Source organism: Arachis ipaensis, chromosome B09, assembly GCF_000816755.2.
Source record: "Arachis ipaensis cultivar K30076 chromosome B09, Araip1.1, whole genome shotgun sequence".
Classification (NCBI taxonomy): Eukaryota; Viridiplantae; Streptophyta; class Magnoliopsida; order Fabales; family Fabaceae; genus Arachis; species Arachis ipaensis.
This window is the reverse complement of record NC_029793.2, coordinates 80,311,016-80,325,909: the sequence shown is the minus strand read 5'-3', so window position 1 is coordinate 80,325,909 and position 14,894 is coordinate 80,311,016. Positions and strand designations below refer to the sequence as shown.

Genomic DNA, 14,894 nt, shown 5'->3' with positions numbered 1-14,894 from the left:
GAGCTAGTATTCAAGTGAGATAACTTTTCCAAGAATCAACAAGAATTCATGTAGAATAAGAGTTATTTTCCAATACACTCAAATTCATAAGATGAAGAGTGAAAGTAATCCTTGAAATTAAATCAATACGTTAACTAAAATAGAATAGCAATAGTATCAATCCATAGAATAAATAGATCTCCTAAAATTAACCAAGGAGGTTTAGTTGCTCATGACTCAGAGAGAAAACTAGGGTTTGAAAAATGTGAAAGTGCGAAATAAGGTCTCAGAGAAGAGATCCAACCCGAAGGGTTAAATCTTTTTCCATATATATTTAATCTAGTTTGATTTGAAAATAAAAAATAATAATAACTACTAAAGCCCAAAAGATTGTGTTTGTAACTAAAAATAACCAAAACAAAGTAAAATACAATGAATATGACTCAAATCTAACTAATAAAGCCCTTTTTGTTGAAGTTGGATCCGCACTACTAGCGCTAAATGCCAGAATCGGCGTTTAGCCCCCACGAGGCAGTAAGCTTCCCATTTGTTTCTGTCTTCCTGGTGCTAAACGCCAGGCTCGGCGTTTAGCTCCCCACGAGGCAGTGAGCTCACACATGTTACGAGGCTTGTGGCGCTAAACGCCAATGCCTCGGCATTTAGCGCCGTGATCCCAAGAAAAATGTATAGACTATTTTATATCATTGAAAAGCTCTAAAAGTTGGCTTTCCAATTCTACTACAACTGCATCAATTGGACCTCTGTAGCTCAAGTTTTATCTGTTGGAGTACATGGAGGTCAGGGTTGACATCATCCATTTTCTGCCTTTTTCTTCTGCACAAACTTTATCAAACTCGCTTGAATCTTTTCCAAAATTAATAAAATAATAATGTGCATAAAAGTAGCATCGAAACATGCCTCAAACACTAAAAAATCTCCTAAAAAGTTAATAAATCTATATCTAAATTGCTAAGAAAACAAAAAAAAGATGCTCATGCATTACAACACCAAACTTGAACTGTTGCTTGTCCTCAAGTAACTAAAAACAATATAGGACTGAGAAGTGAAATTGCCCAAGAATTGAGTTTTCAATTAAGCTCCTGCCCATTCACTGAGTGGGGTTAATGACACTATGATCCTGAATAGTTTCGGCATCTCACTATCCTTTGAAGCTCAGAAATGTTAATGTCCTTCAGAACTAGAACTCGGATGATATTATGGATTTTCTTCCTCTTTAAGCTCTGATTAATCCTTGAACACAGCTTTTTCTTATCTTTACTTTGGTGCTTTGCACCTTGAGCCAAGTTGTGACTCTAAATATTTTTTCTCAAGCTTAACTTGATACAAAAATACCACAAGCACTTAACTGTGAAACTCTTTAAGGTTTACTTTCTTTTCTTTTAATTCCACACAGTCAATGGTGCTCGGTGCCTTTGGCATACTCTGTAATTGCACTAGGTCTCGACTTTTAGTGCTCTGTATCAAGAATTCCTTGACACATTCACACCACAAGCATATGGCTAGGAAAACAACTCTTTGAGCTTTTAATCATGTTTGACCTTCTTAGCCATTGATGCTTAGAGCCTTTGACCTTACTTTTTATATTCTTTTTCCTTTTGCTGTTTATTTTATTTCAAGGATTAACTTCTTGTTTATTTTGGAAAATCCATAATATTTCTCTAAATTTCTATAGTTCAAGAATCAACATTTTTAACTTCAACATCAATCATGCTTTATTCAATTCATACATTCATAATCACAGATAATACCACTATATCAAAATAAGTAAGACAACTCAGGATATATAACTCAAGTCTCCTGCATTATACTACTTCTTTTCTTTTTCTTTTGATGTTTTCAAGCTCAGTGGCAATACATGAGACAAATTTTTAAAATAAGCATAAAATACAAAATTAATTAACTAAATTAGAAAAACTAAAAATACTACTAATCATGCAAAGGATTTAAACAGAAAGCAGAAAATAAGACATAATACTGAAAAACAAAAAATAAAGGAAATAGTAGATAAAGAAACTCAACCCCCTCAGTTATCGTGGTGGTCGTCTCACTCCTCAGGTTGTGCTCCTCCGTGAAGATGATTCACCTCCCTCTTTGGTGCCATTGATGATAAGATAAATAGAGAGCTCGCTCGACCACACCAAACTTAAAAGTTTGCTTGTCACCAAGCAAAGAAAATCTGAAAATGGGAAGGGACATAAGAAGCGCACGAATGAGTAAAAACAAAAATAACATAAAAGATAGGAGTGATATAAGGGAAGGACGAGGGCTCGACGCTAAATGCTTAGCTCCGCGTTTAGCGCTGAGCAAACAAAATGCAACTCCACTTTTATGCCACTTCTGGTGCCCACCCTGGCATTTAGCGCCACTGAGACAGTGGCTTCTTCTTGGAATTCGTGCGTGCTGGCACCAAACGCCCAGGTCTACGTTTAGCGCCAGTGTCGATGTAAAACTCCTAGGATTGTGTGCCATTTCATGCGCTAAATGCCCAGCCTAGCATTTTGCGCCACCCAAACAAAGAGCTTCTTGAAAATTATGCCAATTCTGGCGATAAACGCCCAGCCTGGCGTTTAGCGCCAGAACACCCAAGCCAATTCCTCTCCAGGGTGTTCTGTTTTTCCTTCAGATGCTTTCGGTTCCTGTTTCAAACACTTTGCATGACCATAAACATAATTACCAAGGAAAACTATGAATAAAAATCATAACTAAATGAAAATCAATAATGAACACAAAATCTAAGGATACTAACTATTGGGTTACCTCCAAACAAGCGCTTCTTTAACGTCACTAGCTTGACGGTTGATTCCTTGCTAAGGTGGAGGTTGATCATAGTGATTCAACTCCTCACCTCTCACTGTAAATCTTCTTCCTGTGCCACCCATGAATTAGCTCAATATGCTCAAGAGAGATGATTTTGTACACTATATAAGGTAACACTGGACTTCAAGTTAACACCACTTTCATCCCTGGTGAGAAATCTTCAGTGGGAATCTTCTTGTTTCTCCATACCGTGGGTGCTTTCTTCTTGGGAGCATCCTCCTTAGTGGATGACGCACACCTAACACCAAACCTAGGTTTGATGTCAGGGGGAATTGTATCGATTACCACCAAAGAGAGCTTGAACCTCAAATCCTGTTTGCATTATCAAAGGGTTTTTGAAGATTTGGATCAATAAGCTCAGTCTGCATGCACTTCTCCTCTATGCCTGGTAAATGCATAATTTCAAAGACATGAAAGGCCAATTAATCATCATTCACTCTAAGTACTAATTCACCATCTTCTACATCAATGAGAGCTCTTTCAGTGGCTAGGAATGGTCTTCCTAGGATTATAGAGGCATTTTCATCCTCTCCTATGTCAAGAATCACAAAATCTACTGGGAGGAAGAACGTTTCCACTTTGACCAAGATATTCTCTACCATTCCAAGTGCATGATTCAAGGATTTATCTGGCATTTGTAATGCTATCCTTCTTAGTTATTCCTCTTGGATTTGCAACTTCTTCATCACAGACAAGGGCATTAAATTGATACTTGCTCTTAGATCAAACAAGGCTTTCTCAAAGGTTGTACTCCCAATGGTGCATGGAATTTAAAAACTCCCTGGATCAGGCATCTTCCTTGGTAAATTACTCTGAATTATGGCACTATATTCCTTGGTCAGGACCACTGTCTCATCTCCCTTTAAAGGCCTGATGCCAGGGCATATTGGCTAGTTTCACAAGCCATTTTAAGTTTGTTTTAGGTTAGTTTCATACATTTTCTTAGGCAATAAACAAGCATTTGGATGAGTTATGCATACATGTCTTGAGTCAATCAAACATTGTGAATTCTAAACAATTTCATGAGAATAATGCAAGGATTAATTGATGTAATGAATGATACATTATCTTGTGATTAGAGCAAAGCTTTAATGCAATGGTTTGGTTGATTTCAGGTAAGGGAGAAGCAGAGACAAAGTGGCGTTAGTGGCCATGTTAGTGCCACTAATGCCAGCACCAACGTGGCCAAGGAAAGGCTTGGTGGCATTAATGGCAACGTTGGTGCCATTAACGCTACCATCAATGTGGAAAGTAAGGGCAAAGTGGCGTTAGTGGTGGCATTACTCACCCACTAATGCCAGCGATGCCAAAGATGCAAGGGAGGAGTGGTGTTAGTGGCCACGTTAGTGCCACTAACACCAGTGCTAACGTGGAAGAAGGCAGGCTTGTGGCATTAGTGGTGACGTTAACGCAACTAGCGCCAGCGATGGTGACCAAAGGCAAAGATTGAGGGGCGTTAGGGGCCACATTAATGCCACTAACGCCAGGAGCAATGTTGGCTTTGGCAAAGGTGTGGCGTTAGTGGCCACGTTAGTGCCACTAATGCCAGGAGTAACGTGGATTCAAGGGGTTTTGGGACGTTAGTAACCACATTGGTGTCACTAACGTCATCGATCCATGAAATTACATATAACGTTACTCACACTAACGGCCTAACTAACGTGACTACTGCCTCAACTAAAATCTTCCAGCAAGCAGAGCAAAGCCCAATGAGTTTGTTAACTGCTTCAACTAAGGCTAAGGGCCCACATCCAAATACTTGAAGACTCAACTGAGGAGTAGAGAAGTAGTATATATAGGAGTAGTTTTGAACTAGAAAGGAGATTGGAATCTGGGGGATCCAGAATTGTAAACACTCATAATATACTCTTCTATGTAATTAGTTTACTTTTTGATGCACTTTACATTTCGAATTCTATTTCCCAGAGCTATGATCAACTAAACCCCACTTCGTTGGAGGAGAGAGCTTTGTTGTAATTTAATGGATCAATAATAGTTCTTATTGTTCTTCTTCTATTCATTCTCCTTGATTTGCTTGAAAGCTTTCGATCTTCACCCAATTGTACAATTGTCTCGAAAGAGAAATTGTTCCTCCTTGGATTTCCTCGGAACCTTCAAAGAGGAATGAGGAAATCATGCTAGAAATGCTTTCTCATGTCGGACTAGATTGGGAGTTGGACGGATATAGTGACATATAATCCTCCCGATACTTTGATCTAGAAAAACATGTGGTATAATCAGTGATCGTACTTTATCTCTTCCCATGAGCAATTAGATCAAGGGATTGGGCAATTGTTCAAGTTTAGAGAGATTGAATTGCCAAGGAATTGGGATTCAATCACCTAAGATTGCCAAGAGATCAACGAGTTGCATGGATTGAGGAAGAGATGAAAATGAACTTGATTCGGAGAATGCAACATCTCCTAAACCCAATGAGCTTCCCCATTCTTATCTTCCCATTCTCTATATTCTGTTTACATTGATGTTCATCACCCATTCCCATTTAAATTCTTGCTATTTACTTTCTGCAATTTACATTCAGCAATTTACATTTCAGCAGTTTAATTCAGCTATTTACCCTTCTGTCATGTACATTTTTTGCTATTTACGTTTTCGCCATTTAAATTTCTGCAAATCCCAATTCAATTCTGTTTAGTTTAACTAGACCATTCATCTGATAAAGTTGCTCAACTAATCAATCCCTGTGGGATTCGGCCTCACTTTACTGTGAGTTTTTACTTGACAACAAATTTGGTATACTTGCCAAAGGGAGTTTGTAGAGATACAAAATCTGCGTATCAAGTTTATGGCGCCGTTACCGGAGATTGATTTTGCATTGACAATGATTAAATCAAGGGATAACTAGATTGAACGTTTTTCTTTTCTTTTTGTTAATCAATCCAAATTCAGTTGTTCACTTTAATGTTCAGCAATTTTAATTACCCTCCATTGTTTATTTACATACTTGCACACTAATCCACTAACTGTTTGACAAATTGCACTAATCACTCTTACCACAATTCTTAACAGAGTGATTTCTTCACTTGCTTCCTTTTGTTTTTGGCTGTGTGTATGACAGGTAGAAGAAGAGGAGCTACAATGTCTTTTGAATCTGAACCTGAGAGGACCTTCTTTAGACTAAGGAGGGAAGCAAGAGGAAAGAGGGTTATTGGTGTAGAAGAAGAGGAGCAGGATCTGGATATAGACATGGTTGATGATATGAATAACCATCATGGAGAAGGTATGGGAAATCATGTTGGAGAGGGTGCTGGCAATCATGTAGTGCAGGAAAGAAGAGTTCTAGGCTCTTTCATTAACCCAATTCCAGGGAATTGTGGAAGTAGCATTCTAAAACCAATCATTCATGCCAACAACTTTGAGCTAAAACCTCAGTTCATCACCCTAGTTCAAAATAATTGCTCATTCGAAGGAGGTGCCCAAGAAGACCCTAACCAACATCTATTTACAGTTCTAAGAATCTGTGACACTGTAAAAACCAATGGTGTTCATCCTAACACCTATAGATTGCTCTTGTTTTCCTTTTCTCTTAGGGACAAAGTATCTAAGTGGCTTGAATCCTTTCCTAAGGAGAGTCTTACCACCTGGGAGGATGTTATCAACAAGTTTCTAACAAAGTTTTACCCTCCACAGAGGATAATCAAGTTGAGAATGGAGGTGCAAACCTTCAGACAGCTAGATGGAGAAACTTTATATGAAGCTTGGGAAAGGTATAAGGAGCTAACAAGAAGATGTCCCCCCGATATGTTCAACGAATAGGTACGGTTGCACAATTTCTATGAAGGCCTTTCTAGAGAAGCAAAGAAAGCCCTGGACCACTCTTCAGGAGGCTCTCTCAATACCAAAAAGACCATAGAAGAGACCATAGATATCATTGAAATAGTGGCTAAAAATTAGTACTTCTATGCCTCAGATCAGAGCACCAATAGAGGAGTGATGGAGCTGAGCCATATGGATGCATTGCTAGCTCATAACAAGTTAATGACCAACCAATTGGCAGAACTCACCAAGCAGATAGAGAGAAATCAGGTTGCAGCAGTCAATACTCAACTACCAGCTCAAGAAGGGGTGAACACAGAAGAAAGATGTGATTGGGAACAAGCCAATTATGTTAGAAACTTATCAAGACAACCATATGATATACACACCAAAACCTACAATCCTGGTTGGAAGAACCAACTAAACTTTGGGTGGAGAAGCTAGCAAAGCCAAACCCAAGACCATAGGCCTCAAAACTCCAACCATTACAACAATTCGACTTATCAACACTCCAACCAAAGACCATATCAAGCCCCACATAACACTTCCTTCCAGCCTCCCTATCAAGCATAGAATGGACATCCTCAACCTCCAATTTTCAACCTACCATCACAATCATCATCTGAGGATAGAATCGCCTAGATTGAGGTTTTGCTTGAAGGACTTTGCAAGGAGTTTAAGGACAACAAAGCATTCAAGGAGGAAGTAAGATCCAATATCCAAAACCAGGGAGTTGCCATGAAGAAGCTTGAATCCCAAGTGGGATATCTCTCTCAGCAAATCCCTAAACCCACAGATAGCTTCCCAAGTGACACTGAGAAGAATCCAAGAGAAGAAACAAAGAATCTAAAATGGGAAGAATGTAAGGCAATTACTTTAAGGAATGAGAAGCCCTTGGAAGAAGAAGCTATCAAGCCAACAGAGTACAACAAAAGGCCCCCAAAGGAGAAATTAGAAGAGCCAAAACAAGGAAATGACCCTGCACAAAGGGAGGATCTAATGGAGAAGGAAGTCTTGAAACTTTATGTGCCACAAGCACCATTCCCTCAAAGGCTCAAGGGTGGTGACAAAGAGAAGAAGTATTCTAGGTTTCTAGACATATTTCAATCTCTCCATATCAAAATTCTCTTCATTCAAGCCCTCCAACAAATGCCTTCATATATCAAATTCATGAAAGAGTTGCTAACCAAGAAGAATCCCTTGAAGGGTGGACAGACAGTAGTAATGACTAAAGAGTGCAGTGCCCTTATCCAGAAAGACTTACCTATAAAGAAGAAGGACCCAGGGAGTTTTCATATGCCTTGTGCTATAGGGGATACAATGATTGACTGATGACTTGCATTTTTTACCCCATTTTTTTATGTAAAAGGACTATAAAAAGAGCATAATTTCATTGAATCAATGCAATTTCATGAACCAAATGATATATATTATGGTACATTGCTTTGAAATGGATTGTGTTGAATTTCAGGTGAAAAAGAGCAACAAAAGGGGAAGGAAACAACAAATAAAGTTGGGCATGCCACTTGAAGCTCTGGGCGTGGCACACCAAGCTTTTGAAGCCAATTCTCAACAATGGGCATGCCACTTGGAGCTTTGGTCATGGCACGCCAGGCCAACATTCCAGCAAAGAAGGTTGAAGAATTTTACATGGGCGTGCCACTTGGTGCTCTATGCGTGACATGCCAAGTTTATGAAGCCAAGTCTCAAAGAGGGCGTGCCACTTGGTATCTTGGGCATGGCACGCTAGGCTTAAGTTCCAAAGGAGTAATTTTGAGCCCCACTATAGGCCTGGCACGCCAAGAAGTGGGCCTGGCACGCCGGGGCATATGCCAGCCTGACCTCCTCTCATTCAAATAAAGATATCTTGAGCTACACAACTCCAAATGGGGTGGATCCAGTGCCATTAGAAATTAGACATCCAGAGAGGTCCAACCATATACAACACTTTATAATGGACACTGGAATTGAGGAAGATATTGACCCCGAAAACAGAAAGAGAAAAACACGTCACTGCAGAGTTACCAGCCTGACCTCTTCATCTTCAAAGGGACATAACTTGAGTTGTAGAGATCCAAATGATCTGATTTTAGTGACGTTGAAAAGCTAACATCAAGAGCTTTTCAATGATATATAACACTCTAGAGTGGACGTTAAAACTGGAAGTGAAAAAGGCCATTATTTTAGCATTGTAAAACCTGGGCGTGCCACCTGATATCGAAGGCGTGGCACGCCAGGTTCTGGGCAAGGCACGCCAGTTCTAATGGACAGAGAGCATGATTTTGTGCATCATTGAAGGCGTGGCATGCCAAAGAGTGGGCGTGGCATGCCAGTTTCATAATATATGGGCGTGGCACACCAAAGAGTGGGCATGGCACGCCGAGGTACTGACAGACTGACCTCTTCACCTTCAAATGGGCATAACTTGAGCTACAAAGGTCCAAATGAGTTTATTCGAAAGGATTTGGAAAGCTAACATCCAGGGCTTTTCAACAATATATAATACTTCATAGTGGACATTCAATTTGAGGCCCAAATAACTCCATCAGTTCAGCATTGCAAAGTGGGTCATAATCCAAAGTGAAAATTCAAGTGGGAGTGGCACTTGAAACCACACGCCAACTTCTCCCTGCAGCCCCCAACCTTCAATCAAGCCCACTCCAACTCTCATTCAAGCTACAATTGTCAACCAATCAAGGCAACAAGAAGCATCTAGAATAGTTTATTTTCATTTCATTATAATTTGCTTTTAATTTCATTTCAATTTGTAATTTAGGAAAGCCTATATAAAGGCCTTAGTTCATAGAATTAGTCATGCTGAATTAGAGGGAAGTCCTAGGACCCTCTCTATTCACCATTAGTTTCCTTCTTTTCTTTCTTACTTTTGTAAATATCTTTTAGTAATGAATTACTAACTCTTTCTATTGGGAAAGGGAGCTTTATTGCTATTTGATGGATTGATTGTTTTTATTCTTCTTCTTCTATTCATCTCTCTTTGATTTACTAGAAAGAATTTTGTTCTTCATGTAGCATTCAATTATTTTGGAAAAGAGATTGAATGCAATTGGGTTTTATGGGAACCTTGGAAGAGGAAACATAAAACTATGCTTGAAATTCTTTCTCACACTTGAGTAGGATCTGGGTTTTGGTGTTTGGATATGGTGACATATAATTCTCCCTCTACTTGGACCTATGATGATGTGTGGTATAATCAGGGACCATTCTTCATCTCTTCCATGAGCAATTAGACCAAGGAATTGGCTATTGATCAAGATTTAAGAGATTGAGTCACCAAGGAATTGGGGCTCAATCAATCATGATTGCCAAGAGGTCAATGAGTTGCATTAATCTCTGTAGGATTCGACCTCACTCCTAGTGGGTTATTACTTGACGATATTTGGTGCGCTTGCCAAAAAACGGATTCATTATTTTTATATGGGGAGTGAATTCTGGTCATCAAGTTTTATGGTACCATTGTCGGGGATTAATTGTGATTAATAAACTACCAGTTGATTGATTACCTAGATTAAACATTTTTTCCTTTATTTTTTGTCATTTAATTTCTTTTTTATTTTCTCTTGCTACTAAGGTGTTTGTGTTATTTCCTCACTAAGAATCCCTCATCTGTGATAATGGAGATTCCAATTTCTTTTGGTGATTATTATTTTAGACAGAGCATTTTGTAAGTAAGAATGGAGTTTAGCTCACATTTTGATCAATCATGTCATATGGGATATTGCCCACCACCACAAAATGATTCTAGTCATTAGCCTAATGGTGGCTGGGAATATCACCAAGGAATGATAGAGTATGAGCAATCAAGTAAAATGGAATACCTCCCAGAGCCACAAAATAGTTCATATTGTTATGATAACTACCGAAATTTTGGCTGGGATTTTAATGCTGCATACCCCATTCATCAAGGACTATCATCCCGTAATTGTCTAACCTCTGCACCTCCATAAAATCTTCTAGAATTTGCAATAGAAGAACTCTTCAAGAGATATCTCTTCATTACCCAACTCAGTGAGTTTTTAAGGCAAAATGTAAGGGAGGTGATTGAAGATATGGAAATCTCAAGGAGAAATCAAGAAGAGAAAATGAGACAATTGGCACAATATTTTGTTGATGAACTAACCATTGTCTTCCCTTGACCAGGGGAAGAATATCATGCCATCAGTCTAAGGAGTGGAGAAGTGCTTAATGAGGGTGAAAATGAGGAATTGGTAGAGCAAGAAGAAGAGATCTTTGTACCAAGAGAGGCACCATTCTAAGAAGTTCTTGATAAAGAGGATACTCCAACCATCTCACAACACCCAAGTTCTGAAAACAAAGAAGTGAAGGTAATCAACCAAAACACTGGAATAAGGATTGTGACCAAGAAACAATCAGCTACATTCATGAAGAAGAAAAGGTTAACTGCAAACAATCCAACCCCTGCCCCAACAAGCAAAGAAAATCAAGCAAATAACAAAAAAAAGCTTGTTGGAAAGATGCCAAAATAGGGGACATCAACTTGCTCTTCTCTCCCCTTGAGGTCATTCCTCTTAACAAACTGGAAGAAGAGGAAGAAAATTGAGAACAACATGTCAAGCTAATGACACTAAAAAAGCGCTTGTTGGGAGGCAACCCAACCGTAGGTAATATTTTCTTTCTTTACTTAGTTTGCTTTCAATAACTTGACATATGATTGCATTCTAAGTTTGGTGTTGCCTTGCAACAATTTGATTTTTAATCTTCACTGGGTACTTGCATCATTCTAAAATGAAAGTGTCACACTAAGTTTGGTGTTGCCACTTATCTTTCATGCTATGTACCATGCACACCACTTATTAATGCAATCACATTGTCTCTATTTTTATTTCTTGTGCCCTTATTGTATCCTTATCTTTGCTTGCTTGAGCACATGCATTATTCACATTTTATTGTTAAAGACACTTATGACCCATCATAAATCCCATCACCACTGTTTTATCTATTGCTTGAGGACAAGCAATCATTCTAAGTTTGGTGTGGGAAGGAAAAGAATAGGAGGAAAGTGACAACAACAATGAAGATGAACTACAAGGTGGTAAAGTTCCTTTTTCTCTTATTTGTTTCCAGTATTTTAAATTGCATGGTTGTCTTTTATTCCTTTGTATGCATGTGAGTTGTGAATAAGCATATCTTGATTGTTGAATTGTAACATGTGCTATGACATTATGACTACCATCTTGAGTTTTGTGAGTTCAAAAGCAAATAAGTATCATGATCATAAAAAAACAAGGTCATTAAAGAAGAAGCTAGTATGAGCTTATAAGTAATGGGAAGCTAGCATGATTATTGTTGCTCAATTGCATTTGAATTTGTGTAATTGAAGTTTTCATCTAGGACATTTTATGAAATTTTTGAAATCATGAAAACCTTGAAGAAGCAAATGTAAATGAGGCAAGAAAAAGAAAAAGGAAAATATGAGAAAGCTGAAGGCTCTGAGTACCAATGACAATTTATTTGTTAAGTACTTGTAGTGTTTATGTATCAAGCAAAAAGCTTGAAAATAAAGCACTTAGAGTTAAGGCTAGGCTCAAATGCAAAAGTACTCCCTCAAAGCTCAAGGCTCTGAGCATCAATGATTAGAGAGAAAAGAAAAGAAACAAATGAGCTAAAAGAGTTGGTGCACGAATTGTGAATCACACTTTTCACAACTCGTACCACTAACCAGCAAGTGCACTGGGTCGTCCAAGTAATACCTTACGTGAGTAAGGGTCGAATCCCACGGAGATTGTTGGCTTGAAGCAATCTATGGTTATCTTGTAATTCTTAGTCAGGATATCAATAATAATTATCAGTTTGGATTGCGAAAAATAAAAGAGCATGAATTAAATACTTGTTATGCAGCAATGGAGAATATGTTGGAGTTTTGGAGATGCTTTGTCTTCTAAATCTCTATTTTCCCCCTGTCTTCTTCGTCACGCACGCAAGGTTCCTCCTATGGCAAGATGTGTGTTGGTGGATCACCGTTGTCAATGGCTACCATTCGTCCTCTCAGTGAAAATGGTCCAAGTGCGCTATCACCACACGGCTAATCATCTGTCAGTTCTCACTCATGCTAGAATAGGATCCATTGATCCTTTTGCGTCTGTCACTACGCCCAACCCTTGTGAGTTTGAAGCTCGTCACAGTCATCCAATCCCTGAATCCTACTCGGAATACCATAGACAAGGTTTAGACTTTCCGGATTCTCAAGAATGCTGCCAATGGATTCTAGCTTATACCACGAAGATTCTGATTAAGGAACCCAAGAGATACTCATTCAATCAAAGGTAGAACGGAGGTGGTTGTCAATCACACATTCATAGGTTGAGAATGGTGATGAATGTCACAGATCATCACATCCATCATATTGAAGTGCGAATGAACATCTTAGATAGAAACAAGCGTGTTTGAATAAAAAATAGAGATAATTGCATTAATTCATTGAGACACAGCAGAGCTCCTCACCCCCAACAATGGAGTTTAGAGACTCATGCCGTCAAAGAGTACAAAGTTCAGATCTAAAAATGTCATGAGGTACCAAATAAATCTCTAAAAGTTGTTTAAATACTAAACTAGTAAACTAGGTTTACAGAAAATGAGTAAACTAAGATAGATAGTGCAGAAATCCACTTCTGGGGCCCACTTGGTATGTGCTGGGACTGAGACTTGAGCTTTACACGTGCCTAGGCTGTTTCTAGAGTTAAACACCAGGTTGTAACCTGTTTCTGGCGTTTAACTCCAACTTGTAACCTGTTTCTGGCGTTTAACGCCAGAATGCAACATGGAACTGGTGTTGAACGCCAGTTTACGTCGTCTATCCTTGAACAAAGTATAGACTATTATATATTGATGGAAAGCCCTGGATGTCTACTTTCCAACGCAATTGAGAGCGTTTCAATTGGACTCCTGTAGCTCTAAATATCCATTCCGAGTGCAGGGAGGTTAGAATCAAACAGCATCAGCAGTCCTTTTTCAGCTTGAATCAGATTTTTGCTCAGCTCCCTCAATTTCAGCCAGAAAATACCTGAAATTACAGAAAAACACACAAACTCATAGTTAAGTCTAGAAATATGAATTTTTTCCTAGAAACTAATAAAAATATATTAAAAACTAACTAAAACATACTTAAAACTACATAAAATTGACCCCAAAAAGCGTATAAAATATCCGCTCATCACAATACCAAACATAAACTGTTGCTTGTCCCCAAGCAACTAAAAACAAAGTAGGATAAAAAGAAGAGAATATACAATGAATTCCAAAAATATCTATGAAGATCAGTCTTAATTAGATGAGCGGGGCTATTAGCTTTTTGCTTCTGAACAGTTTTAGCATCTCACTTTATCCTTTGAAGTTCAGAATGATTGGCATCTATAGGAACTCAGAATTCAGATAGTGTTATTGATTATCCTAGTTCAGTATGTTGATTCTTGAACACAGCTACATTATGAGTCTTGGCCGTGGCCCTAAGCACTCTGTTTTCCAGTATTACCACCGGATACATACATGCCACAGACACATAACTGGGTGAACCTTTTCAGATTGTGACTCAGGTTTGCTAAAGTCCCCAATTAGAGGTGTCCAGGGTTCTTAAGCACACTCTATTTTTGCTTTGGACCTCAACTTTAACCGCTCAGTCTCAAGTTTTCACTTGACACCTTCACGCCACAAGCACATGGTTTGGGACAGCTTGGTTTAGCCGCTTAGGCCAGGATTTTATTCCTTTAGGCACTCCTATCCACTGATGCTCAAAGCCTTGGATCCTTTTTATTACCCTTGCCTTTTGGTTTTAAGGGCTATTGGCTTTTTGCTCTTGCCTTTTGGTTTAAAGAGCTTTTGGCTTTTTCTGCTTGCTTTTTCTTTTTCTTCCTTTCTTTTTTTTTTTGCATTAAACAGAGAAATAAGAACAAGGAGATTAAGGAACGGGTCCACCTTAGTGAGGGTGGCGTCTTCCTCTTCTTGAAGAACCAATGGTGCTCTTGAGCTCCTCTATGTCTCTTCCTTGTCTTTGTTGCTCCTCCCTCATAGCTCTTTGATCTGCAGTCAAATGCTCTACCACTGAACTATGGATCCTTGAGATGAACCTTGTGTCTTATAGTTTGCAATGTCTGCAAACCACAGAGCTTCCTGAATAGCAAACAATTGCTCATCCGGAAAGGTTTCAGAGATCTCAGTAGGAGGGAGGGATGCTCCTGCTACTGGTTCTATCTGGGACAGGTGATCAGCTACTTGATTTTCTGTCCCTTTTCTGTCTCTTATTTCTATATCAAACTCTTGCAAAAGCA

The 14,894-nt window shown here is 38.8% G+C and overlaps 1 protein-coding gene across 1 annotated transcript; it reads left to right on the top strand.

Moving 5' to 3' along the window:
- Positions 7,333–7,926, top strand: LOC107615625. Its single transcript, XM_016317673.1, has one exon. The coding sequence runs from the start codon at positions 7,333–7,335 to the stop codon at positions 7,924–7,926; it is 594 nt and encodes a 197-aa protein (XP_016173159.1).

Excerpts from the sequence above, each read along its gene's own strand:
- LOC107615625 (XM_016317673.1), top strand. The coding sequence starts at position 7,333 with ATGAAGAAGCTTGAATCCCAAGTGGGATATCTCTCTCAGCAAATCCCT.